Genomic DNA, 26,017 nt, shown 5'->3' on the forward strand with positions numbered 1-26,017 from the left:
AACAGCAATGAACCTCTCTTAAACATAACAGAACCAGCACTGTTTGGATGCTTCTAGACAAGGCTTTTACTGTGAAATTCCTGTCTCCATCACAGGGGTTTAAAGGAGGATCAAATGTTCATCTTCAATTTGCCGCCCTTCCATGCTTTTTTACCCGTTCTTCTTTTTATTTACCAGGAAAAAAATATGTTAAGAAATAAGACAAAGGCTAGTATATTCTATTGGGTTGTTGCTGGGCAGCACGTTCCACTAGTGTAACAATGTGGGGTTGCACCATTTACAGGAATGTTGCTACTGTATAAAGAAAGCTCACTCTCCACTTGTGTACCAACAATATTTGCACAAGTGGAATTATCTTACATGATTACGTTGACAGGACTTTCCACTTACTGGAAAGCTCAACAGGACATTGGCCAAATTACCTACAGTGACTCTCATCTGAGAATAGTACCAGCCCTCTGCTTGGAAGCACCCTGCTGACTTTCCCAGATAAAGTTCTGGACAGTTCCACTTGCCACAAACACATTATGTAGCGGGCAAGTAAGTTTAATAAAGCACTACAGACTAGCAATTTTTGCAAACTCATTTGGAACACTAGGCCCACAAGATAACAAAACCTGAGAGGTGTTGCTTTAAAAAAATCCTAAGATACTAAACAACTAGTTTGAGTACAAGCACTTAAAATTAAAGAAGAAACCAACCAGCATTTGATGAGAAACTGATTTTAATATGTGAAATCTAAACTGCATTGTTTGATTCATGATATGACTTGTTTTATATAAAAGCTCCTTTTTAAATTTGAATCACAACATCTAGTCTCATTCTTCATAGCAACTGCAACACATTCTTGTTTTCTTTACTAGTTGTTTCACTTTGTAAAACTTAAAAATAAAAAAAAGATTTTGTATCACTCTAGCAACTGGCTCAGAAATTAGTCTAGAAAGAATGTTCATCTCTCTTCACATGGGCGATGATTTGGGTAAGGAAAAAAAGATTGAAAGGGATGTACCTTCTCAGTAGTGACTTTGGAAAGATCCTTATAAAGGAGTTTCCGAATATATTCCTGCAGAGGTGGGCGTTTCTTTTTCACAGTTTTCTCAGCTGGAGGGGGGTTACAATAGTAGTAGGCATTTTCTATCATTGTGACATAGCGCGCATCAAGGTGCATTGCTTGTTTTTTTCGCATCATTTGTTCCTGGTAACAAACAAGAGATTAAATCATACTGTGTAGGCACATTTGTCTTCTTCTTTTATTTATCAGAGTATTTGTTTTGCTAACCTTTGCATCAATTTTTCATCTAGATCAGACTATGAAACACCAAAACTATAATCTCTGATATTTTTTACTTGCCAGGCTAAGCCCAGTTTTATGATCCCTGGCTGCACAGATGTCAACTTCATGCATTATATCAGCCTATGTTTTCAGTCAGTGTGGTAATGCAGGAAGTTAAGGCACCTGTCATTGCCATAATTCCTTGCACACTCTACTCAGAAAGCTGGCATCTAGATATTCAGTCTATCATAATTTTTCACTCAACCTTTGGAACCAGTTCAGATGCTCACCAGAGACCCGGCAAGCCTCTGGTGAGTACACTGTATCTCTATAGAGAGTACTCATATCATGTGTTACATGGGAAGGTTGGGTATCTGTTTGTCCACCACCTTGTAAACTTTAGAAATAGGTGCTTGCTGCAAATGTTATTACAACTCTGGTTTAGAAACAGGTCTCTTAAAAACATTATTCTTACCAACAGAACACTGGTTCTTAAATGGGATTCTGGTGATCTGAAGAGGAATCGACCACATGTCTCTAACAGGGTGCATGCCATTTCGATATGGTGATGAGAGAAGTCAGACAAGAGCATCTGTAGAAATATATGTTACATTCTGAATATCCTTTACACTGAAACATTTATTTTTCATACAGTATTTTTAGCAAAGAAGCACCATGTTTTAGACTCCCAGCTTATAGACCTAGTTCTTTACTCTTGAAAATATGAAGTACATTAAAAGGGCAATATAATTCTTCTGTTACAAATTTCCACTCCAATTTAGAATGACTAACCTTTAAGCAATGTAGGGTATCACTTTTGGAAAACATTTTAAATTTTGTAAGCTCGCCAATGAATCGTACAGTTTTATTCTTTGTTTCAATGTTGATCTGGTCCTTCTTTCTCACCTGAAGAAAGAAATATAGGAAACCTTATTTTTAGGATGTAAAAAATATTATATCATCTACAAACAACCATGAATTCTTGCTGATTGGATCGAACTATGGTTTCCTGATTGCAAAAGGGATGCCTCTGTCAACAGAAGAGACATGATGACTTTTGTCTATTCCATCTCCCCCAACCTCCCAAAAACTGAAGTTGGGGACCCCTTTGGACCAGTCCCCCTTCCTCTAGCTTTTGCACAGTGTTCTACTAGATGACTCTTATATGAATGAAAGAATTGCTTCATGGAAGGGAACTACTGGCTAATAACACTTTCATTTCTAAGCCAGAGATGAGCCACAGACAGGAAAAAGTGCAATACAAGGAGAGATTAGGCATGAGACTACTACAGGGACACACAGTTTACTGCTCACTGCACCTCTGTACTCACTGCTCACTATAGCTCTGTACTCACTGTATACAGAGGTTGTTGTTGTTTTTTTAAACATACCTCTTCTAAAGCCCCAAACATAAGAAATAGGTTTCTTTATAAAAGCTGATATTTTCAGGATTTTGGTTTTTGATTTCCTCCATACAGGTTTCATGCATACAAAACTGCAGAAGACAAAACATTCCTGTCCCTCTACTCATGCTCGGATAAAGAGTGGTGTAAAAAAAAATGCACATTTAAAATGTGTTCTAGCAGAAGCAGTTCCTTTTTAAATAAATAGAATTACCCTGTCCAAAATGTCTGAAGTAATACAGTATCTTGGATCTTAACTAATAGGGCTGGATTTTTATTACCAAGTTCTTCACTCGCTAATATTTAAAATCAAGGAGTCATATACGGCCTTTAACTTTCCCAGTTTCCTGTATGATTCCAATAAGCTAACAATATTGTCCCCTGTCTTTCATTTTTTTGAAGCATGGCCAAAACACAAACATATAGTAAACAAAATATATACTAAATAGTATCTAATGCCAACAAGTGTCATGGTAAAGAAACTGGCATCTAAGGACCCATGGCAGGGTCCATCTTTAGTCACTTTCAGAAGAAGATAAATGATTTATTGGATTCAGGGTATAGCTAATGTTCATAATACTGTTGTCTATGACAGGACATATATGATTTTTAAATAATCTCATTAAGGCATTCTTTCCTATCTATCACATGTTTTTGAACTTGGGTCCTGTTGAAATCCTTGAGACACACTAGTTTTGAATGATTTAATCCAAGTTTGTAGTATAAAAACAGTTGAAAATGAAATAATGTGCAACCAGACAGGTGTATGTCCTGTTGTTTCTTTTGTGTTCCTCACTGATCATTTCAATATATTCTCCAAAGATCAGACAGTGTTACTGCTAATTACAAGCAGAGCCAAATCTTTGGTTGCATGATTATCCAAGTGCATTTTATTCAGTCCTCACAATTTATTTTTATTGTTGCTGCTGTCTTTGCTCTCACTTCACCAATTTTTTATTCAGAATTGTATCATGTGAACAGTTTAACTACCTAATACAATTCTGGGTAAGAGTGAAGCAACTAGTATTAGTATAATTAAAAAGTGATTCACCTCTCATTAAAGTTGATTTTTATTTGTTGTTATGTGCCATCAAGTCAAAACTGACTTATAGGGGCCCTAATGAGGATCTCAGAGTAAGTGAGATATTTAAGGAGTGGTTTTACCAGTTCCACTCTGCCCGCCGTCATGAGTTTCCATGGACAAGTGGGGGTTTGAACCCCAGTCTCCACAGTCTTAGTTCATCACTCTATCCAGTACACCACACTGGGTATCCAGTTATTAGGTAACTTTATTTTTATGTTAAACTGAACTATACTTTCACATATATGGGGATGGATGACTGATTTCTAATACAGTTCTTGTCTACTGAAATATACAATGACCCGAATCTAATTGTTAGCCTCAACTACAGTACAACTACCAAATCAATGGGAACTTAAAAAATTAACACTTACAAAAATTTCAGTGAATAAACTAATCACTCTTGTTTAAGTTAACACTGAATTTTAACTATTATTAATATTCCTTATTGATGGTGCACAGATTTATTGATTTGTTATACCATTCTGTACTCACTTCAGAAATGATTTACTTATAATACTCCTGAAGAAAATAGGAAGAAATATTTGACACTAGTTGACAATTCATAAGGTGTATGAGGATGCTGCTATTAATCTTGTCTTCTAGCCAGTACCACCTTGATTTTGCAGGCTTTCTTTAAAATACCATAAAACCTCTGAACATGTGTTTAAGTAAGACTTCGATTTTCAGTGAAAGGAATCCCCTGATGGAAAAAGTGCTACCTGTAACTCTGGAATCATACTATTGTGGGCAAGAATTCCATAGAAGGAATGGAGTGGCTCTCATAGTCAACAAAAGAGTGGGAAAGGCTGTAATGGGATACAAACTCAAAAATGATAGAATGATGTCAATATGAATCCAAGGCAGACCTTTCAACATCACAATAATCCAAGATTATGCACCAACCACCATTGCTGAGGAGACTGAAATTGAACAATTTTATGAAGATTTACACCTTCTAGAACTGACTCCAAAGAAAGATGTTCTTCTCATTCTCGGGGACTGGAATGCTAAAGTAGGGAGCCAAGAGATAAAAGGAACAACAGGGAAGTTTGGCCTTGGAATTCAGAACGAAGCAGGACAAAGGCTAATAGAGTTTTGTCAAGAGAATAAGCTGGTGATCACAAACACTCTTTTCCAACAACACAAGAGGTGATGGGTTAGGGTAATAGTCAGATAATAGTCAGGGCCCAAACATCAGAAGCGATGGATTGTCAGGCAGAAAGAAAAAATGCTAAATGAACTGAAAGGTGATATGTTGCTGGTGGGCCAGAGTAGTTAAAGGCCCTGCTTGGGCCTGTAGTCTGAGTGGTGTGCCTGCTGTTGGGGCTGCTGTCTGCCAGACTGCTGTCGGGATGGATGGAGTTCCTCTGCAGCAGCCTGCTAGGCCAGCAAGGCGGTATTCCATAAGTGGCAATGATAAGCACCCATCGCCGCCAAATAATTAGCCACCCTGAGAACAAAAGACGCAATAGAGTAAATCCATCTGCCCAGGATATCCAACTTACAGCCCTCCTTGTTGTTGGGTGTGGAGTATGATCTATTCCTTGCTCTGTTTTGTGTAGCATCCACTACCAACGAATTAGGGAGTGACTGCTTGAAGAGGAATTCCGTGCCAGCGCCATGCATTTTGTACAAATTCTCGACTCTCCTTGGAATTTGACAGGAGGTGGATGGTTTCTCCCAAGGTTCTTTAGCAAGTTTCAGCAGGGATGAAATAAAGGCCATGCAAAGAGGAGGAAACTGGTCTTTAGTAATATCTTCGTAGACCTTGTCTACCTCCTCTACAGCAGGCTGATCCACTGCCAGATCCATAACATTTGCAATTCTACATACGAGTTGCGAATAAGTAGTGTAATTTTCTGAAGGAGAGAGCAGATGGCTCTCTGCAATTTCGGAGTCTAGAGTGGGCAAATTTGGAGGTGAGTCCTTATCCAGCTCCTCAATCAAAGCATCCGAGCCCAAGGCATATGTCCCCTCCGGGCCCAGCGACAGGGTCGAGGATCTCGACAGGACACATCAGGACGATCAGGCAAAATATCGTCTTCTATCCCAGGAGAGGGAGTAACGGGGATCAGATCTCCAGCAGGACACAGCACCAGCGTCGGCACCAAACGAGGCTGACCAGCTGGGGTCGTCGGCACTGGCTTTTCGACCATAGGCCCGCGTGTCCTCAGCAGAGGGCTATCTCCAGGCTCATCCTCTGGATAATAATAAGCTCCGAGATGCCTTTGGTATTGAGGAGGCGATGGTGGGGGGCGGCGGGAATAGGAGCAATAGTATTGGGATCACTGAAGAAACCTGTAGAAGTCAGAGTCCTAAGGAGCTGGCTCAAGGAACCGCCCGTATTCATCCCAACGAGGCCTGGGACGATCTCAATGCGGGGAGAAGTCGTCCAGCCAAGGATGTCGATGCTGAAACAACTCAGACTTGAGAGCCGGTTCCAAATGTCTGGTCTTTTGCCTCCTCTTTCTAGGTGGCTCACAAAGAGAGGTGGGGATGGAGACACCTGTCTTGTCATTGATCCCAACATCGAACCAGGGCTTACTTGCATGACCATCTGAACCTCAGAAGAGCTATCCACCGGATCCGGAGATAGGGATAAGTGCAGAGATGGTACAACAGGGGGCCTGGATCCTGAAAAATCCTTATCACCCGATGGCAGACTCGAGCCCAAAGAGTCTCTCCACGGCCGGGGTTGGGGCCATGGCAATGGCAAAACAACAGCCGATGGTGCAGAGGGCTCTTGAGCCACCTTTCTTTTCTTTTTCGACATCAAGGCCGAGGTCAGCGATTCGAGCCCGAACAGGTCGCTTTCGAAGATTTCTTAGCTCGCTTCAGTGAAGAGCCTACAACTGAAGAGGTCTCAACTGGCAGCTCCATAGCTGAAGTTCTAGATGGGCAGAGGGGTTTCTCCCACAAATAAGAACGCAACCACTGGAGTCGTTGCTTCAATGCCAGTTTGGTAAAACTTTTACAAACTGAACAAAGAGCCATCTGGTGTTCTTTCCCCAGACAAAACAGATACTGTTGGGAGTGCCCATCCAACAACAGAACCTTATTCGGGCAGGAGAAGCAACACTTAAACGGGCCTGACGAGGCCATAAACACACAACAAAAAACACAAAGAAGCAAGCCAGTTGTATTATTGTTGCCAAACTCGCAAGTCTAAAAGGATCATCAAACACTCCAAAATCGTCAGAAATACTGAGAGGCCCGAGATAAAAGGGAAAGGAGAAAAACGCTATGAAAAGCTCCGATCGAGATGCTTCTACAGTAGCGGCAGAAACAGAACTGAGGCACTCGGTGCCACGGCCGAGTTATGGGCAGCGTGGGGGAGGTCCTGGCATGATATGCCTGAGCTCTAGAAGATTCCGAGATTGCTCTGCGCAGGTGCAGATTAACCCACTAGTGCGCATTCACAAAGACCATGAAGAAGAACTACAGTTTAAGTCCCCAGCTCAGCCTGCTAGCCCACGGGTATAAAACCTTCAATGACTGCTAAGAAAATGTATTAAAACTAATTAAATATGAGGAGGAGGAGAGCATAATTTAAACAAAACTAAAAGCATTTATTTTGGAACAGCAAATGGGCAGGGAGAAGGAAATGGAAATATTCTAGATACAAAGCCAGAATCAAAAACTGAACTTTAACTTTATAATTCTTTGTCATACTTACACACACCACTCACTGTTACACACACACAAAACACTCTGGCTCCTAACTCCTTTCTAACCAAACCCCAAATCTATTGCTTCTCCTCTCATATCTCATTCTCTGGTTATTCTGACCAACCAGCCAGCCTGTGACAGTTTACACCAGCATTTCAACACCCATCTGTCTGTCAGTCCAGGACTCTTTCTGAATGTGCAAACTCGATCTGTAAACATGCATACAAACATCAGTACCGGAACTGCCACAGAGGAGCAATAGAGTCAAATGAGTTGCCCTGAAGGCACACAGCTTTTTTATTTAAATGTCTTTACATTTAATTTAGTTGCCTCTTCTGCAGGTAGATTTAGCCCTGCAGAGCTGGGACCCTATAGATCATCAAGTCCACCCCCTGTCAAGAGGCACAGTGGGGAATTCAATTCTCAAACTATGGCTCCACAGCCAGATACCTAAACCACTGAGCCACTTATTTAATATTTTCTTTTTACTGTTTCTACTGCGATCTCAGGAATCTCTTGTCACCTCTAGACCATACTTTCAGAACCGCCACCAGATGATGAACTCCACAGTAGGTAAAACAAGAAGGTCTTAGAATGCTGTGGACATACATGTCAAAGAAACCTATTGAATTATATGCTTCAAAATGTAGAGCTATGTTCAGAAATGTACATAGGGCTCAGGCAAGCTTTTTGCAACATCTGATATTTTAAGTATGTGACCCATTGTTATAGTTCATTTTTCAGACTGAAGTTTTATCATTGGATTATACTGGATTGTATTTATTTGTTTTTTAATCTATTCTGATTTGTTTCATTATTCTCGCTGGTGTTAGCTGATGGTCACCTGTCAGTTGATTTGACTGTCTAATGGGAGGGTTTCTCTCCCCCCCCCCCTTTATTTGATTTTATTGTATGGTCTATTTTGTAAACTGCCCCAAGTAATTATTTCACTAAGTCAGGCAGTCTATAAGCTAAATAAATAATAAATAACTTATTATGAGAGTTCAATCTCAGATTTAAAAAAACATTATTTTCTGTTAAATAATGGTTTGCAATTTTAAAGTGTTCATTTAGGAGATTTTAACAAGCATTATCAAATGCATTCATGTACAAAATGGAGAACTAGCAAAAACATACGTGAAATCTGAAATCGCCTTTGAGCATGGAACAGAGATCCTCTGCTACATCAGACATGCAGGGATGCAATGTGCCAACCAGCCTTGCATAAAAGGGTAACAAATCTAATCTGCAAAAAATGGTTACAAATAGTTAAAATCATACTATGCATGAACAAGTAAGTATAAATCTTCAACCAACAATTTTTACAAGTACATTTCTGATACAAAATGAACACACATTTATAAGTTCTAGCTTGGAAAGCATGGTTATTTCTTTGTCTAAGAACTGAGATTGCCTAAACTTCCAGGACTACACAGAAACATACATGTGGGAAGGGACAAATGGGAGAAGAATGTGACAGTAACTGCCCACCTAGGATCAATATATTTGGATACCATTGGTAATTTGTCAGCATTCATATAGTATAGGAATAGTCCTTCCAAAACATAGCTCACTTATCACTCACTTACAGATCTAAGTCCTAATCAGATGTTTTGAAACCTGAATAAGTTAAATCTCTTTAAATGGGACTGCATTACCCCATTGAGAATGTATGTTATACTCCACGCAGGAAGACCAACATTCTAAAGAAGAGAGTTTCTTTTATGTGTGGAAGCATTCCATGTTTCCTCAATTGTCTATATGTGGTGAGACTGATAGAACAGCATGACGGAAAAAGGAATGCTGAGGTGGGGCCAGGATGCTCTTCTCTCTTATGTTTATGCTGTGATCTATGGGAAAAGTCATTGCATGTCATGTCACATGCAGTCCCCGAGCCACATGTTTGCACACTCAATCTAGACTACCATATATCTAAATCTTAATACATGATATATCAAATAAATGTTGGCAACCTCTGCCTCCATTGAAAATAAATTACTAACAAATCAATTGCATATGAAACTGAAAGCAAAATCTTGAAATTCAAATGAGTTGTGAGGATTGAAAGGGGTTGAGGAAAAATAAATTGTTGAAGATACCAGTCAGGATACAAAAAAACTGCATGGCTTGTTCAGTCTATCCAATGGGACTCTGAATGTGTGTTTTTTCAACAGTGACCCAAACATTTCATGCAAACAGCTTTTGAAGCTGAGAAGGTTAAGGTCAACTTTTCTGACAAAACATATCTACTGGGTGTGCTAAATCCCTTAGGCATATTTAATATTACTATCTGAATATCAGACTTTATCATTAATGTGACTATATTCACATCAGCACCTTGAGGTAAGGAAGCTTTCATTACCTTTGCCGAGGAACTATAAAGAGAGCCCGAACCAACTTCCTTCTGTTTGCTTTTGTGTTCATATTCATGCAAAAATCCATTGCTGCCTATAAAAGGAATACCTGTTTTTAAGTCTGATTTTGGAGCACACACAAGAACACATATCTGTTGATATACAAGACATCTGGACAAGGTTCTTTCCCCTTACAATAAAGATTGAGAACTGTAAAGCTTTTGGCAACCTCAGTCCCGTGTCATACTTTCAGCTGGCTTCTGATGATCCTCACAAATTATTTTGCCCATCATATTTTCACTTGGGAAAAACAGAAAACTATTTTAAAGTAACTAGTAGACATAGTAATTTACAGTTTAAATACAGGGTAAGGGCAGTATCCACAGTCCATTACAGTTTGCTTATTCAGCTACTGTGGAAAATCCCTGGTGAATTTTATATATGCGTATATCAACTGTTTTCCTGTCAGACATATACTAATGAATCTAACAAGCTCATTTATTTAATTATCTGCATTAATTTGGTTTATCCCAGTTTTTCAACATCTGTAAGATTTATCTGAGATTGTCTATATCCATCTTGATATTACTGCAACATGCACTATATTCATACATCATATAGCACAATACGTAAAATAGCCTAATTTGGCTATACTGACTTTACCTAATCCAGAACCAAAATTTATCTCAGCCTTTACGGATAACATAACTCCTGATTGGTCTGTCTTCCACCAACTAATAACCAGGACACAGCTAAAAATTAACAAAATATTTCTCAGGAAAAAAATTAAAAATCAGGAAGAACAGTAAGCCTAGAAGACACTAATAATAAGGTTAACTAATAAGCAACCTGGGAAGAAGGGGGGGATGCTAGGTGCCAACTGTACCTTGTCTATTAGGTCTCTGTTTACACAGTTTGGAAGTTGCTGTAGGAAAGCATCTACTATAAGCTTTAGGTGTGATCCAGTACTGGCTTCTTCATCTTCTTGTTCTAGTCAAGTACATAAAAAAGATAAACGAAGAACACAAACACTCTTAAAATGCTACATGTATGTATTTAAGTCTATTTCCAAGTTGTATGCAATCATTCACCTTGTGTATGTGAATCACATTTCAACAAGGAAATAAAAATAGAGAAAAGTAGTCATTTCTTATAGGCCATGCTCTACTATCATCTCTAAAAAGCACAGTGAAAAACAGCTGAGAAGTCTGAAATATACCCAGAAAATAGGACAGCAAAGATAGTAGCATCAGGTGTTATTTTCATCAGCAACAGCAAAGGATACAAACCGAGAGAGCAAGTACACATATTTTAGTAATAAATAACAGGTCTATGAAGACATCAAAGAAGACCTAGATTTGTCCTACTCTCCTGGAGGAGTCAAGCTGTCAATGTACATATTTTAGAACATCAAAGTTTCATTTGCACCTAGGCAAAAGCCTAGGCTTTTGGGTTCCTCTGAGTGCCAATCTTGGAGGCTTTAATATTACTATTTATTCCACTCCTGACTTTTATAAATACCAGAGTAAATTTACTTCCATAAAGACCGTCACCAGTTCCTTACAGGGTTATTGGAAAGAGAAATAAATTGAGAAATGTAAAGCACTTTGCATATTAGAAATGCTACATAAAATAATTAATAGCAAAGAATGTCTGTCAGTACCATCTTAGGCTGGTTTCTTTAGGGACATTGTCACTTATTTTCCCTTTACAGTGCTCTAAGACAGAAGCACTTTAGCTATGTGTATTTTTTCTAATGAATTCATGCTCATGTTTCAAAATAAACATTTTCTTTGCATATTTCAACAATGTAACTTCACCAAAGGTAACATAAAAACAATAGCATCTTCACCTGGATTAACACTACGTTCAGTGAGGGAGTGCTTCTGAAAAATAACCAGAAACTTCAGCTAGTCTAGAATGCTGCAGCAGGCTACTGACTGGGTTAAGTTATATGGCACATGTGACTTCCTTCTTACAGCAGCCTTACTGGGAACTGGTCTATTTCAAAGGGCTGGAGGTGACTTTAGAGCTCTGTCTACCTGGAATTATAAAAGACTGTATTCTTTCAAATATTTTCTGCATTCTTTGAAATACCATATTCTCTCATAAAAGCCTGCTCGGATTTTAAGACCCTTACCCTGTTTTCCCTAAAATAAGACCTAACCTGAAAATAAGCCCTAGTATGATTTTTCACGATGCTCATAATATAAGCTCTACCCCAAAAATAAGGCCTAGTTAAGTGAAAGCCCACCCTCCACTATTGTGCATGAAGAAGATGGCATGACTGTCTTTGAATGAATGTAGGTTGTTGTACATGAAAAAAATAAAATAAAACATCCCCTGAAAATAAGCCCTAATGCATTTTTGGAGCAAAAATTAATATAAGACCCTCTTTTATTTTCGGGGGAAATACAGTAGAAGAGGCCCTCCTGTATATAGATGAGGAACAGGCAGCAAAAATGAGAGAAGGGGCCTTTGTGGTGGCTCTCTGCCAAGGAACAGCAAATTGGCTCCATTTATGTCTTCTCTTCACCAACAGGTAGAGGCAATTCTATTTAGTCAGGACTTTTGATTTTTATTTTTGTGCTGATGTAGGCCTTAACCCAAGATGTGCTGTTCAGTTTTTTAAACTGATGTTTCAACTGGGTGTTTTCAGTTCGTTGCTTTTAACAGAAAGTGATTTCCTGTTGTTGTTTTTTGCTTTTGTATTTTATTGTTATTTGATTATGACTGTTTTAATGAAAATATAAGATATAAAATGTAGTAAATTAAATAAATATCTATAATTAAGGCAAACAGAATATTTCACCGCTTTTTATCACACTGACTAGAGGCAAGGAATAAAGATAAATCAGAAATAACTCTCCACCCTTAATAAAACAACGTATACTGTCTTAAGCCTTAAGCACAGTCACCTGTTATTTTTAATCATCATCATGTACCATCAAATCAATTCTGACCTACTGTGAACCTTATCAAGGTTTTTGACTATGATTTAAATTAAAAACACTTTAAATCGTGATTTAAATCAATGTGATTTTTTAAAAAAATCACTGACCTACCCTAGAAATGGTTTATCACTCCCTTCTTCTGGGGGTGCCCTAGGACTGTACAACATGCCCAAGGCCACACAGACTGGCTCTACTCACAAGAAGCACAGTGGGGAACCTAAACCATTGAGCTATCCATTTTTTATAAACATAAAAATATGTTTATACTGAGATTTGACCACTACACCATGTGAAAATGTGAAGGAGGGATAGTTTGCCTTTTTTTAAAAGGTAGCACTGCCCTATTTCCTATTCTCAGATACAACCACTCCATCCACACTAATTCTATTTGCCCACCCAGATCAAGAACAGCACAGATAATTACGTAAAGAAGTCACATTCCACCTGTCTAATCAAAGAAGTCAAGAAATTCAGCACTGAGACTGCACTGACAAAGAATTTCTGATGTAGTCATTGGAAGCACTCTGTTTTGTGATGTCCACAATATATAAAGTGGCCTTCATAGCCAATCAAAATGTGCATTTATCATCCAACTTCTCTCTCTCTACTTAAAGAAAGGAATGGTCTATCTCTGCTGCCATTATTCATAATCATCCTATACAGTTGTGCCCCGCTTAACGATTACCCCGCATTACAACGAATCCACTTCAGAACAATGTTTTTGCGATCGCAAAACAATGTTTTAACTGGGGGAATTTCGCTGCACGATGATCGGTTCCCTGTTTCGGGAACCAATTCTTCGCATTACGATCAAAACAGCTGATCGTCAGGTTTTCAAAATGGCCACCAGGTGCTCAAAATGGCTCCCCACTGTGCTTAGGGATGGATTCCTCGCTATACAGGCACCAAAAATGGCTGCCATATGGAGGATCTTCGCTGGACGGTGAGTTTTTAGCCCATTGGAACGCATTAACCGGGTTTTAATGCGTTTCAATGGGTTTTTTATTTTCACTTTACGACGTTTTCGTTCTACAGCAATTTCGCTGGAACAAATAAACATCGTTAAGCGAGGCACCACTACAGTATATATACTTTCAAAATTAGTTTAAACTAGATACTACACATCCACAGGCCTTATTATTTGAGCTGCTGTTGATAGTATTTCTATGCCTCAAAAGAAAACTGTTTCCCAAAAAAATGTTTTGGAGGAAAATATTTGAGAGCTGTGCATTCTTGCAAACCTAGGTTAGTTTCTAAGCTCAGACAGCACTAGTGTACTTAAGCAGCATATTTTAAGTACAGCTGACACCATCTCTTCTTTCTGCCTAATGATGCTTGGGTTTAAATCTCATATTTTATTTAGGCAAGCAACTACTGGTGAAACCAAAGAATACTGAACCTATGCTTTGGTAAGGTTTGTTTCAACGTTCATTGCAGACCCTATGCCACTTGGCCAGAACACTGCATTCTAGGAGTTTCACCAACAGCATTCAAATTGATACCTGATATTCAAGTTCAGCACTCTTTGGCCTAGAGACACTAACATTTTAAGCTCTCGACTGAACAGAACTTTACCTAGAGAAAGCAGGTATTTTAGACTCACAACTGAACTTCTCATTAATATAACATGAACCATTCCCCTCAATCATCCATTGTACTAAGGAAACTGAGACAAAATGAACCAGCTTTAGTTTTTATTTTGTTTCTGTAAAAGATTTACAGAACACTTATCAGCAACTCTTCTGTGTAGAGATAATTTGACATTAATTGTTGTTTATGGAATTTCTCTTCACTTCCTAACCCTTATAAGCTTATCTATTTCAAACACCTTTTTCTCCTTAGGTACCACCTCAAAACTCACTTCTTGCAGCTTGCTTTCCGTCACTATTTTCAGCTCCGATGCTATCTGCTCCCTGTTTCTTGCCTAATCATATTAAAAATAGAACAAAAACATTTAAACACACCCATAACACCACATTGCACAGAAGCAAACCTTTATTATGAAAAGCAAAATAAGAAATTTCCTCTTTTGCTATATATATATATATACAACCCCCCCCCCGAAGATCATGTATCATCCCATCACATCAGAATGCAATGAATATTTTAAACAGCTGGAGGCACGTGAAGCCCATTAACAGTCTATGCTCACAATCATCAACAGGTTATGTAAAAATTAAACAATGTCATAGTGAATTTTCTTAATTTGAATCTCATGCTGGGAATGGGAAGGGAGAGAAAGTTGGGAGGGGATGTTTAAATTAATTGTTCCCATTGAAATATGAGATATAGGCAGGCCAAATATCCTGATGTTTTATTAGATTTTTAACACTCATTTGCAATTCCAGAGAATTCACTGAAGAGTACTGAAGAAAACAATTGAAATTCTTTCCTTCTCTTACAGCACTGGTTTGTCTATTTATCTCCCGCCCTCTCTCTCTCTCTTTCTCACACATACAAATTCTTAACAATACAGAGTGCTTTACAACCCATGCCCCATAACAACCCTGTGAGTTAGGTGACATGGAATTCGTAAATATACATCAAAGTTAAAAGCCTATTACTTGTGCAAGGCATGCCAGTGAGTCTAAAAATATTGTGTCCAGACACAAGCACTGGTTTTCAAAAGCTGTGCTTCTCTTAGAAAACAGGGCTATAACGAATACAACATTCTATCAGAAAAAGTCCGATGCTCAACACCTTAATAGGGAGTTTGGGGAAACTAGATGTGGTTGGAATGTCAAATATATACCCTTCACAGCATATATAATCTTCACAGCATTAGTGTTATTTAAAAAGCCATGCATGTCCATACAGATATCTAAACCTACAACTGGTGTTAAGAATAACCAGTGATACCAGGAAAACCTGTTGTCTCTTCAGTAAGACCAGAAAAAGCTTCATGTTTTCAAAATCAGGAAGATCTAAACACACCATCACCAAACAGTGCTGAGAAACTAAAACATTTTAGACTTGTATCAAAAAAATCTCATAACATTTAATAATATTTAAAAGAAAATTCAAGCATTTTTTTGCACACGAACACAACAAGGTAAAGGAACAGACTATGCTACCTTCTCATTATTAATGAACCCCTTTGCCAAGAGCAGTCTTGCTACTTCCACAGGCAACAGGTGCTCTCAAGTTACAACAGGGCATATCACTTCACAGCCGGTGCCAGTAGTAACAAACGTTATGAATGCTATTCCTTTCCCAAAAGAGACACAGAAGCCACTTTGCTTTCAGAAAGGCCATAAAATAGAAGTTAAGTAAAAACAATTTACAAGACTAAGGTTGTGCATAATGGCAAATGCTCCAAAAATGATTTGGCATTACTAGTTGCACAACTATAGTGCTATCAGTACTGTGGAAAAAATAGGCACATCACTATGGAATAGCTTAGTAATAATCTTAATTTCCAAAAAGAAGTACACATTACGTACTTAACCTTGTTATTTTTACCTTGTTCATCAAGAAGTTTTTTTGTAAGATCTTCTGCTTCATCCCCACAGTCCAACTCAAGAGCATCATCATTAATATCCAGATGTTCTAAGTCTAATTCCAAATCTTCAGTGCCAGACACATCTTTGTTTTCCTTAGCTTCTTTTAACTCTGTTTTTGTTTTTAAAAAAACACAGTAAAATATATATACAGTGGTGCCTCGACTTATGAACGTCCCGACTTACAACCATGACTAGCTCTGGCCGCAAAATTTTCGACTTGCAGCTGGAGCTTCCAGTTACGAACACAAAAAGGCAGGGGAAAAAGGTGGGAAATTCAAATTGCTAACTGTTGGCGGTGAAGAGGCTGCTTCTTTGTAGCTCTTTCGCCCCAGCAGTTAGAGAGTGTGCGATTGGAGGAGGCTTGGGACAGCCTGGCTTCTGCTTCTGAATGAGAGTGTGTGCGTTTGCAGGGAGGCATCAGACTGCCTGGTAAGGTAAGGTGCCGCTTTCTCCTTTTTAAAAACTGCCTGTTCTGGCTGGGTTTTGCAGGGTGGGTTTGGGCTGGGGGGATTAAGTTTCTGTGCTGTGTTGTTGTTTTGTTTTTTGGTGATTTTTTTTCTGCAGCCCCAGCGCCTTCGAGGCTTGCTCCATGGCTTATTTTTGGGTGTTTTTTTTAAAGCCCCAGCGCCTTCGGGGCTTGCTCCATGGTTTGTTTGTTTTTTCATCCCCAGCACGTTCCTATGGGGCTTGCAGTGTTTTATTTTTATTTTATTGGTGGGGGCATTTTTTTCTTCTGGAACGGATTAATCGTGTTCCAATGCATTTCAATGGGAAATGGTGCTTCAACTTTCAATCATTTCAAGTTACGTCCATCTTCTGGAATGGATTATGGTCGTAAGTTGAGGCACCATTGTACTTTATTCTTGTTTTAATGCCCCTAGGAAAAAAATTATATATACTTCTTTCCATAACGCCTTTGTCTTTTGATCACCATACATTCATACCTTACAGTTTTTGAAAAAAATAGAATCAGAAAGATTGCAAACACAGGCAATTATATATTTGCTACGTTGTGAGTCAGAAAGCATCATTTTGGTATCTTGCAGATCCTTTCATGTTTAAAAAAATGATAGCCATTATTGGAAAACAAAGGACTGTTGCTCTTCTGTCGGGAATAGTAGTGTGGCAACACATAACCATAGCCAAATGTAACAATTAAAAACTGTAAGATACACTCCCACTGCTGAACTAGAAGCCACACAAACCAAGATAAAATATTATCACTACCTCTATAGTTGGGAAGACAAAATCTACAGGCCATATGCAGCTTCCAGGGGTTTCAGTGTGACCCGAACACCCAAATGCACTTGACTATTGCCCAATCTTAAAAACCCGAAAGGCCCCTATAGGGAGAATGGGTGCATTTTTGCTATGTTTGGCAACCCGCAGCTGTTCTAAGCATGGAGGGGAGCTTTTTTTCCAAAACAGAAAAAGACCACCTGCAAGGACTTAAAACAGTTCTGGAATGGCAAAATTAATCCTTGTAGTCCCCTAAAGGGCATGAGGGTCCTTTCTAAGTTACAGAGGTCAGGGTCATGGGTGGCCCACCAAGGTCCCAAGAGGGATATGTGTGGCCTCCAAATATCTCGAAGTTGCCTCTACCTTGTCCTACAACAATATTCTAAAAAATAGTGAAGCCCAAATACTGTACCTCTAGAATCATCTTTACCACAGTCCCTGTTCTGGGAACATTTTTCATTATCCTTGAACAAAATAGCTGGCACAAATGCTTTTAAATCAATAAGGTTTTCATAGAAGTTTCGAGCATCTTCATCTTCCCAGATGCCCCCTTCCAAGTCATATTCACCAGGTTTACCAGGGGTAAAAATATCAATGCCAGGCCCGTGTTCTAAAATGATAAAATAAGAGTTAGGTCATTACTAAAGCAGTTTTCATCATCTGAATCATCATCTTGCTCCTAACCTCTTCTTTAAGTATTAAAGGTACAAACTGCATGAAATGTCAGTGGGGTAATTAAATAAAATGGGTGAGGGTGGAGCTACCAAGGATATTGGACAGAAAGCAACAACAAAAACCTTCAAAGAGAGCGAGAGGTAATGCTGCCAATGCTTTTATGTTATTATGGCTAAAATCCACTGCTAAAGTACAACTAGAATAAGCACATTGAATCAGTAGGGATTTGGTGAATAAACACCCATGTAAGTTCAACAGATACAGTAGGCCTATTCTAATTGTGATTTACTACTGGTTTTCAGCCTATCTATCTCCAAATCTAGAAGATCCCATACCTTCTGGTACTGGCTTGTCCTGGGGGAGATCAGGCATATTTTCATCCAGAAGATCAGCTAAAGACTGAGAATTTGCCAACAACTTCTGATACGACATTGCAAATTCTTCATACTGCTTATGGCGATCCTCACTCAACTCCCCTTTAGAGTGCAGAATACGCCTGGAAGGGTAACATAAAGTCAGGAAAAACACAACAAAACAGGAATGAACAGTTTTGCTTGCATTTAATTCACATTCAAGCTAATTCTTAATTTTTTAATTGTGCATAAGCTCATGAAGACATACTTTCTAATACTTTAAAAACCTTCAGAATTAAAATGCATGAAGAACATTCATTGGCTGTAATCTTGGTGTCCAGTTACACAAAAGGCAAACTGCTGCAAGTTAAGAAATCTTTATAGGCATTACCTCTTGCCCATCAAGATTCAGTGCGCAACAGGTAATCCCTATGGGGATGCCTTAACTTTTGCAATTCACCTCTAAAAGTGTTGCTTTTTGTATAAATACACACCAGGATTTCACCCAATATAATTTGACAAAGGTATATGCAAAAATACAATAGCAAGCCCACATCTCGTATAGAAGGGCAGAATTTGCTTTGTTCTCTTCAACAAATAGGCTTCCTTACTATCAGTTGCAATAGAAATGTATTTCTGCTATAAAGTAACAGCCTTCTGCAGCAACATATTTCAAAAATATATGCTGAAGTCTTTAAAAGTATATAAAAATCCTTCATACTCTTATTACTAAAAGTATGCTATTTTAGTAATTTGTTTTTCAATTATCTACTTTTCATTTTCAGCTAAAGTAACCATTGCACTTTACAAGATTATACAAGACTGCAAGATTCCTGCTGTCAAGAAGTTACAGTATAAAACTAATCTTAGCAGTGTGAGAACCAGAAGAAGGCAAGTACTGGGAGAAGCAAGGTAATGTGTAATAACAAAAGCATCTTATTAATATCAAGACCCATATTAATTAGAGGCTGATGAAAGTCATCATGGGAGAACTGGGTTTTGAAAATGGGTAGATGATACCACAAGCGGCATACAAGGAGAAGGAAGGAATAGAGGGCAACTGAAGCTGATGAAATTTGGAACAGGTAAGATGTAAGGAGGCATGGACAGAAAAACAGAAGAGGCAGCCCATGGATATCTTTGAACCTAAGGATGAAGAGTCATTTTTCTGGATTCAAAAAAGAAAGCAGAGATACTATGCAACACAGCTTGAATAATATAAAAAGGGAATGATTTTGAACTCCATAATGGGGCAAAGGGACTCAAGTGTGGCAGGTAAGAGTGGAAGTTACACTGATCATGAGAGAAGATGGCCAAAGCAGAAACAAAAGTGTCAGTTAAAATGACTGAGAGTCAGGAGTAGATTTACATACATTAAAATAGGGAAATGGCATGATTTGGTAACTGGGTGAATGGGACCAAAGGAGAGGAGGGACCAAAGATCAAGACAATGCAATCAACAACATGAATGATAATATGGCAATGGATATTGAAAGTGCACAAAAAGGAAAGCTTTGAGAATAAGTTTAGCCCTAACAGATTAAATGGAAATGCTCCAGGTTCAGCAGAGGCCTCTACTAACAGTAGCACAGGAGAGTACAGTGGTGCCCCGCTATACGCTTACCCCGCATGATGTCGAAATTGCTTAACAATGACATTTTTGCAATTGCTATTGCGATCGCAAAATGATGGTTCCTATGGGGGAATCTGCATTACGTTGATTAGGAGCCTGCTTCGCAAACCGTTTTTCCGCTATACAATGATTTTTCCGGTTCCGCAAAATGGCTTCCCTCCCTTCTCAAAATGGCTGCTTTCCAAAGGGAAGCTTCACATTACAGCAATTTTGAACAGCTGATCGGTGGTTCTGTATGGGCAGTCTTTACTGGACGATGAGGTATATACCCCATTGGAACACACTGACTGGTTTTAATGCATTCCAAAGGTTTTTTTTTGCTTGACAACAATATCACTTAATAGCGATTTTCCTGGAACGGATTATCGTCGTCAAGCGGGGCACCACTGTATTTCCAATGATTTTTCCCTACCCTATAGTTCTGGAAAATCTACCCTAAAAAACTAGGTGTGCTCCAGAATACCACAGAAAACGGTATGTTAGGCTTCAGGAGGAAAGCGAAAGTCAGCTAGAACTACTTCTACTCTTCACTCCTGTTGGTGGCAGTATTTTTAAAGATCAAAGATGCTTCTAAAAGTAGAAAAAATCCTTTAATTTATATAAGAGCACCACTGGTTATGATACAATGGCTAAAATCCTGTTCTTTAGAAAAGTAAGTTACAACTAAAGTAGGCCTATTGGATCAACTCTTCCATATGTTCCATTGATTTGATGGCCCTACTCTAGTGGCGATTTACTATGCTAAAGAACAAGATTTCAGCTTTTGAGTCTAAGACGACATGAGACATGCAAACACAGATAAAGAATTGAGAGTGAAAGGTATGGGACAGGAAAAGTAGCACTGGATATCAATCAACAAGTAAAAAGTCCTTAAAGCAATGGGAATTGGTAATGCCATCCAGGGATGCTGTTCAGACTAGAGATGTAAAATTCAGGAAATTTTGCAGCCTTGGTGGGGGGAATGCCTCCTTTTTCCACAGGAAAAAAAAAGGAAATTTAGGGGAAAACCTGAAATATCTGTGATACAGTATTTTCATATCACAGCTAAAATTACTATACAGTATTGCTTTAGCAAATACTTCATTCATAAAGTAGCTAATATGCAGTGTTAGTTTTGTAAAGGCAACAATGTAAATTATACCACACACCAAACAAAGAGTGGAAGGCAGTAAGAAATTAGAAAGATCACACATGAGATGTATTGACTCAACAAAGGAAACCACAGCCTTTAATTTGCAATACCTGAGAAGGACTGTTAACCAGGATCTTTTGAAGTTCATTAATTCAAGGAAAGCAACTTAACAGCACATTAAAAACAGAGAACTGCAAAACTGCTATAGCATGTGCTGTTGTTATGTGCCTCCAAGTCAGAACGGACCTACAGGGATCCTAATAGGGCTTACATGGTAAGTGGAGATATTTAAGGAGAGATTTTACCACTTCCAGAACCCAGTGAGTTTCCATGGCTTAGTGGGGATTCAAACCCAGGACTCCTGAGTCCTAGTCCATCATTATCCACTACAGTGGATCCTCGACTTACGGAATTAATCCGTATTGTAACAGTGGCTGCAGGTCGAAAAGTCCGTAGGTCGAGGATCCATTTCCCATAGGAATGCATTGAAAACCATTTAATTTGTTTGAGGCAAAGAAAAAAAATCCCGGGCTTCCAAAGCTGCACCCGCTGCCCTCTGTCTCCCCTCCCTGTGTGGACAGAAGGCAGAGGGCAACGGGGACGGAAAACAGAGGGCAGTGGGTGCAGCTTTGGAAGCCCGGGAAGCCGAAATCCACTCCGCGCCCGCTGCCGGCTTTCTGAGATGCTCCAACCCCGCTGTTGACTTTCGGCTTTCCGGGCTTCAAAACCTCCTCTGCTGCCCTCTGTCTCCCGTCCCTGGTGCCCTCTACCTTCTGTCCCCACAGGGACAGAAGGCACAGGGCACCAGGGACGGAGAAGGGGGTTATGAAGCTTGGGAAGCCAAAAGCCAGCAGCGGGGGGTGGGGGAGGCAGCTCAGAAAGCTGGCAGCGGGCACAGAGTGCCGCGCGGCGGGGGACCTCCGGATGCCTTCCCTGCTGCCATGGGAAGCCTCTTGAACCCCCCCCCCGCCGCTGATAGTGCCTCCGAAATGCCTCCCATGGCGGCGAGGAAGGCATCCGGAGGTCCCTCGCCGCTGCCGCCGCTGCTGGGAGCCGAGCCATGGCGGGCAATCGCAGCCATGCTCGGACTCCTGGACAGTACAGGAGTCCGAGCATGGCCGGGATTGCCCGGTGTGGCGCGGCTCCCAGCAGCGGCGGCAGGGGACCTCAAGATGCCTTCCAGGGATTCCCTGCCATCATGGGAGGCATATCGGCGGTCCCCCTCCGCCGCCGATAGTGGCTACGAAGCACTATTGGCAGGGGGGGGGGACCTCCAAGATGCCTCAGATAACGGCAGAGAAGCCCTGGAAGGCATCTGGAGGTAAGACCTATGGCCTGGAAGGGGGAGGCGGAGAAAGCGCCAAGCTTTCCCCACCTCCCCCTTCTGGTCCGTAGGTCGATTCTCTGGCCGCAAGTTGAAGTGAAAATTTGCGGCCGGAGAAGTACGTATGTCGAAAAGTATGTAAGTGGAGCCGACCGTAAGTTGAGACTCCACTGTACACCAAACTGCATATCATACCATGTGCTAACTAAGTGCAAATATCTTAGGTACTGCCATCCAAGGAAAAAAATACAGAACCATAAATTTTGTACCAAAATTAAGTATATTATTTGGATAGAAACACTCCTGCATGTATTGTGACTATCACCACCAAATTAGAACAAAGATGACAAACAATGATGTCGAAGGAATAAGATATATCCTGTATACCCTCATGAAGGTAGATGCACTCACTAGGAGTAGAAATATATCTTGATAGTGCATGTTGTGCAAGTCTACAGTTTACACAGGAATTATTGTTCTCTGAATCTGTAAACTATACACATTTTTACATGCTGCGGTTCATTGTATTTGAGTGAGAAAAAAGTTGTATTAGAAAACATTTCACTCATTTAAAACAAACTTTTTGGGGAAGTTTTCCTTCACATTCCTTGAAGTTTCTGATTTTTCTTCTGAGAAGATTTAAAAAACTGACTACAGAAAACAAAACATAGCATGCTTAATTTTTTTCCCCTTCACGTGTCTAGTAGAAAGAAAATACAGAATTACAACCCAATTCTGAGGAACCTCAGTAAGGAGAGTCTAGTCTGTGGAGGAACTTTCTGTACCTAAAGCACTGAAAGTAAGACCCAAGTGGTAGGAAAAAACCAAACGAGTATCAATTGTGTTGGTTAGCCAAGCTAAAGAGGCAAAGACATATAAACTGGGGTATTCATTTTCAATGGATGTCTTTTTGACAATAATACTTAAAAATACTAGGGGGGAAAGAGTCTTAAAGCAGCAAACCTCCATATAAAGATTCACAGTATAGTAATACCTAGAATGATGAGTTTCCTTTTTAGAAACATTCAAATGGCGTATTTGACTCAAATTTGGATCATCACAAAGAAACAGGAAGGGCATAGGCAACTAATGAGCAAGTACTTTTCTCAAGTGCCATGACCCAGAAAGCTTCTTTCAGAATCCTTGGTGGCTTAAATGCACCCAAAGGGGTTTCTGACTAAGCACCATGTAATTCTTGCAGATGTTATCGCCCAAGAGCACAAACACACACTACTGTATAGTAAGTCAGTCTAAGACAGAAAACTCAAATCCACCTTTTCCTCTTGGTGTTGCAAATATGACAACAGAACTGGCAACAGGAATTGTTAATAAATGGATAACAATTTTATGCCCTTTAGTGGGCAAGTAAAAGTACAATGTGCCCTCTGGAGAGCAGTGGAGACATCCAAAATCAATTGCTTGAAGCGAGCCATTTCATATTGCTTATCAATCTATTCTGGCCTGTCATTTGAGGACTAAGCATTCACAAGCCTCTGTTCTTTCTAGAACAGAAGACAAAAAAGGGGTCAACACAAAATTTTGGCAACCGGCCTCCAAAGCCCTGTTTATGTTTCACAGAATGAAAGCTAGTAAGTGACAACACAGCATGTTCATTGACAAGACGAAGCTGCCATAAAAGAACTACTGACACAACACCTTAGTTTGCCGCTCAAGGCATTATGCTCCAGAACAGCTTGCTTTCAAGTATATTAGACTCATGGCCTTAAAAAAAGTGCACCAAAATGTAACAGGATTTTACACTGGCAATGTCTCCCTCTGTATACATTTTGGCATCAATTTCTCATATTCAAATATTCTCCTGTTTAAAAATGCCGACAACATCCCAGCCACAATGTGAGGGAACAGATATATGGTACATTTTTGAAACACATATATTTCTTAAGCTGCCCATAAATAATGTGGCACAAAGTTCAGTGAGTTAGGCACCTGACTGCAGAGCCAGAGATTGAGAGTTCAATTCCTCATTAGGTCTCCTGGGAGACAAGCCAGTCTCTATGGTCTTGGGCAAGTTGCACAGCCTCAGAATATTCCCAGAAGAAAGGTAAACCACTTCTGAGTACTCTATATCTAGAGAATATTGTCAGTCAGAGTTGACTTGACAGCATGTGCAAAAAAACAAGATAAGCATTATAATAAATGAGTACTGGAGTAAGTAACTCCAGCTATATTTAGAATAACATTACAAAACTATCTTAAATAAGCATCAACCTTAACGTAGTAGATGAAAACAAGATTTTTGGCTCCAAGAAATACTTTTAAAAAACCTAAAATGCTTCACAGGCAAGAGGAAACATCAAAACATTCATCATTGGAATTACCATGACTGACCATCACAAGTTTGTGGCCACGACTGACTCTGTCCTGCAACCTTTCTCTCAGGTGTGCATACAGAGGACATAAGGCAGGTGGGACCTTTTAAAGTCCACCTGCACTTTAAGGATCCTGAATGTGGTGAATGTGGGTGCCCTTGTCATTTTTAAAAATTGGAGCATCTACACCTGGTCCTAACCATATTCATTTCATAATTAATCCAAACAAAATAATGTGAACTGAATTTAGATCCTAACACTAAAATTTCACATTTATCATTATTACAGAGATTATGCATAATCTTGAAGTTGAAAATACCCTTAGTCAAATAGCATCATGCTGTCACACACACCACTGACTCCTAACGATGTCATCTGGGTATCCCCTGGCATATATGTTTTCTTTCTAACATTTTATCATACAGTGGAACGTCTACTTATGAACTTAATTCATCCCAGACGATGTTTGTTAGTTGAAACGTTCGTAAGTAGAAGCTCCATTTCCCATAGGAATGCACTGAAAACCGATTAATCCGTTCCAGCCAAAGAAAAAAAAATACCCCCCATAAAAATAATACTGCAAGCCCCTAGGGCTGCAAAAACAAAACAAATCCAAAAACAAACATAAACATAACCCCACCAGTCCAATCCCACCCTGCAAAAGACAAAAAAAGTTTTAAAAAAGCAAAAAGCAGCACCTTGCCTCCATTGCTGCGCCCACCACTGCCAGGAGGCCTCCCGGCCTCCAGCCGCCGTTGCCGGGCCATGGCTTCTATGCCGCCACCATAGGCTTTCCCAGTGTTCACCGCAAGCGCCGCCTTTCTCCCCCACTTTCCTTCTCCGGCACCATGGGAGGCTTTCCCAGGGCTCGCCACAAGCACCATCTTTCTCTGCCGCCATCCGCTGCCAGGCCAGGGTTTCTGCGCCGCTGACGCAGGCTTTCCCGGGGTAGGCCTGGTAGGCCCAGTCTACCCCGGGAAATCCTGCATCGGTGGTGCAAAAATCCTGGCCCGGCAGTGGATGGCGATGGAGAAAGGCAGCGCTTGCGGCGAGCCACGGAAAAGCCTCCCATGGCACCAGAGAAGCTGCGC

General features: G+C 39.9%; 1 protein-coding gene across 10 annotated transcripts in view; it reads right to left on the reverse strand.

Moving 5' to 3' along the window:
- Positions 1 to 26,017, reverse strand: part of UPF2 (UPF2 regulator of nonsense mediated mRNA decay) — a 65,958-nt gene that overhangs the window by 25,379 nt on the left and 14,562 nt on the right. For 6 of the 10 annotated variants that reach the window (XM_078394259.1, XM_073000773.2, XM_073000774.2 and 3 more), the window contains exons 4-13: positions 18,490 to 18,650; positions 17,892 to 18,089; positions 16,200 to 16,349; positions 14,599 to 14,661; positions 10,670 to 10,773; positions 9,792 to 9,877; positions 8,567 to 8,675; positions 2,066 to 2,179; positions 1,749 to 1,865; positions 1,010 to 1,195 (exon numbers count right to left, since the gene is read on the reverse strand). In XM_078394259.1, coding sequence (XP_078250385.1) covers positions 1,010 to 1,195; positions 1,749 to 1,865; positions 2,066 to 2,179; positions 8,567 to 8,675; positions 9,792 to 9,877; positions 10,670 to 10,773; positions 14,599 to 14,661; positions 16,200 to 16,349; positions 17,892 to 18,089; positions 18,490 to 18,650 — 1,288 coding nt within the window. The remainder of the gene's footprint in view (positions 1 to 1,009; positions 1,196 to 1,748; positions 1,866 to 2,065; positions 2,180 to 8,566; positions 8,676 to 9,791; positions 9,878 to 10,669; positions 10,774 to 14,598; positions 14,662 to 16,199; positions 16,350 to 17,891; positions 18,090 to 18,489; positions 18,651 to 26,017) is intronic. The other 4 variants (XM_078394261.1, XM_073000776.2, XM_078394260.1 and 1 more) reach the window with 1 other exon arrangement.

Source organism: Pogona vitticeps, chromosome 5 (assembly GCF_051106095.1).
Source record: "Pogona vitticeps strain Pit_001003342236 chromosome 5, PviZW2.1, whole genome shotgun sequence".
Classification (NCBI taxonomy): domain Eukaryota; kingdom Metazoa; phylum Chordata; class Lepidosauria; order Squamata; family Agamidae; genus Pogona; species Pogona vitticeps.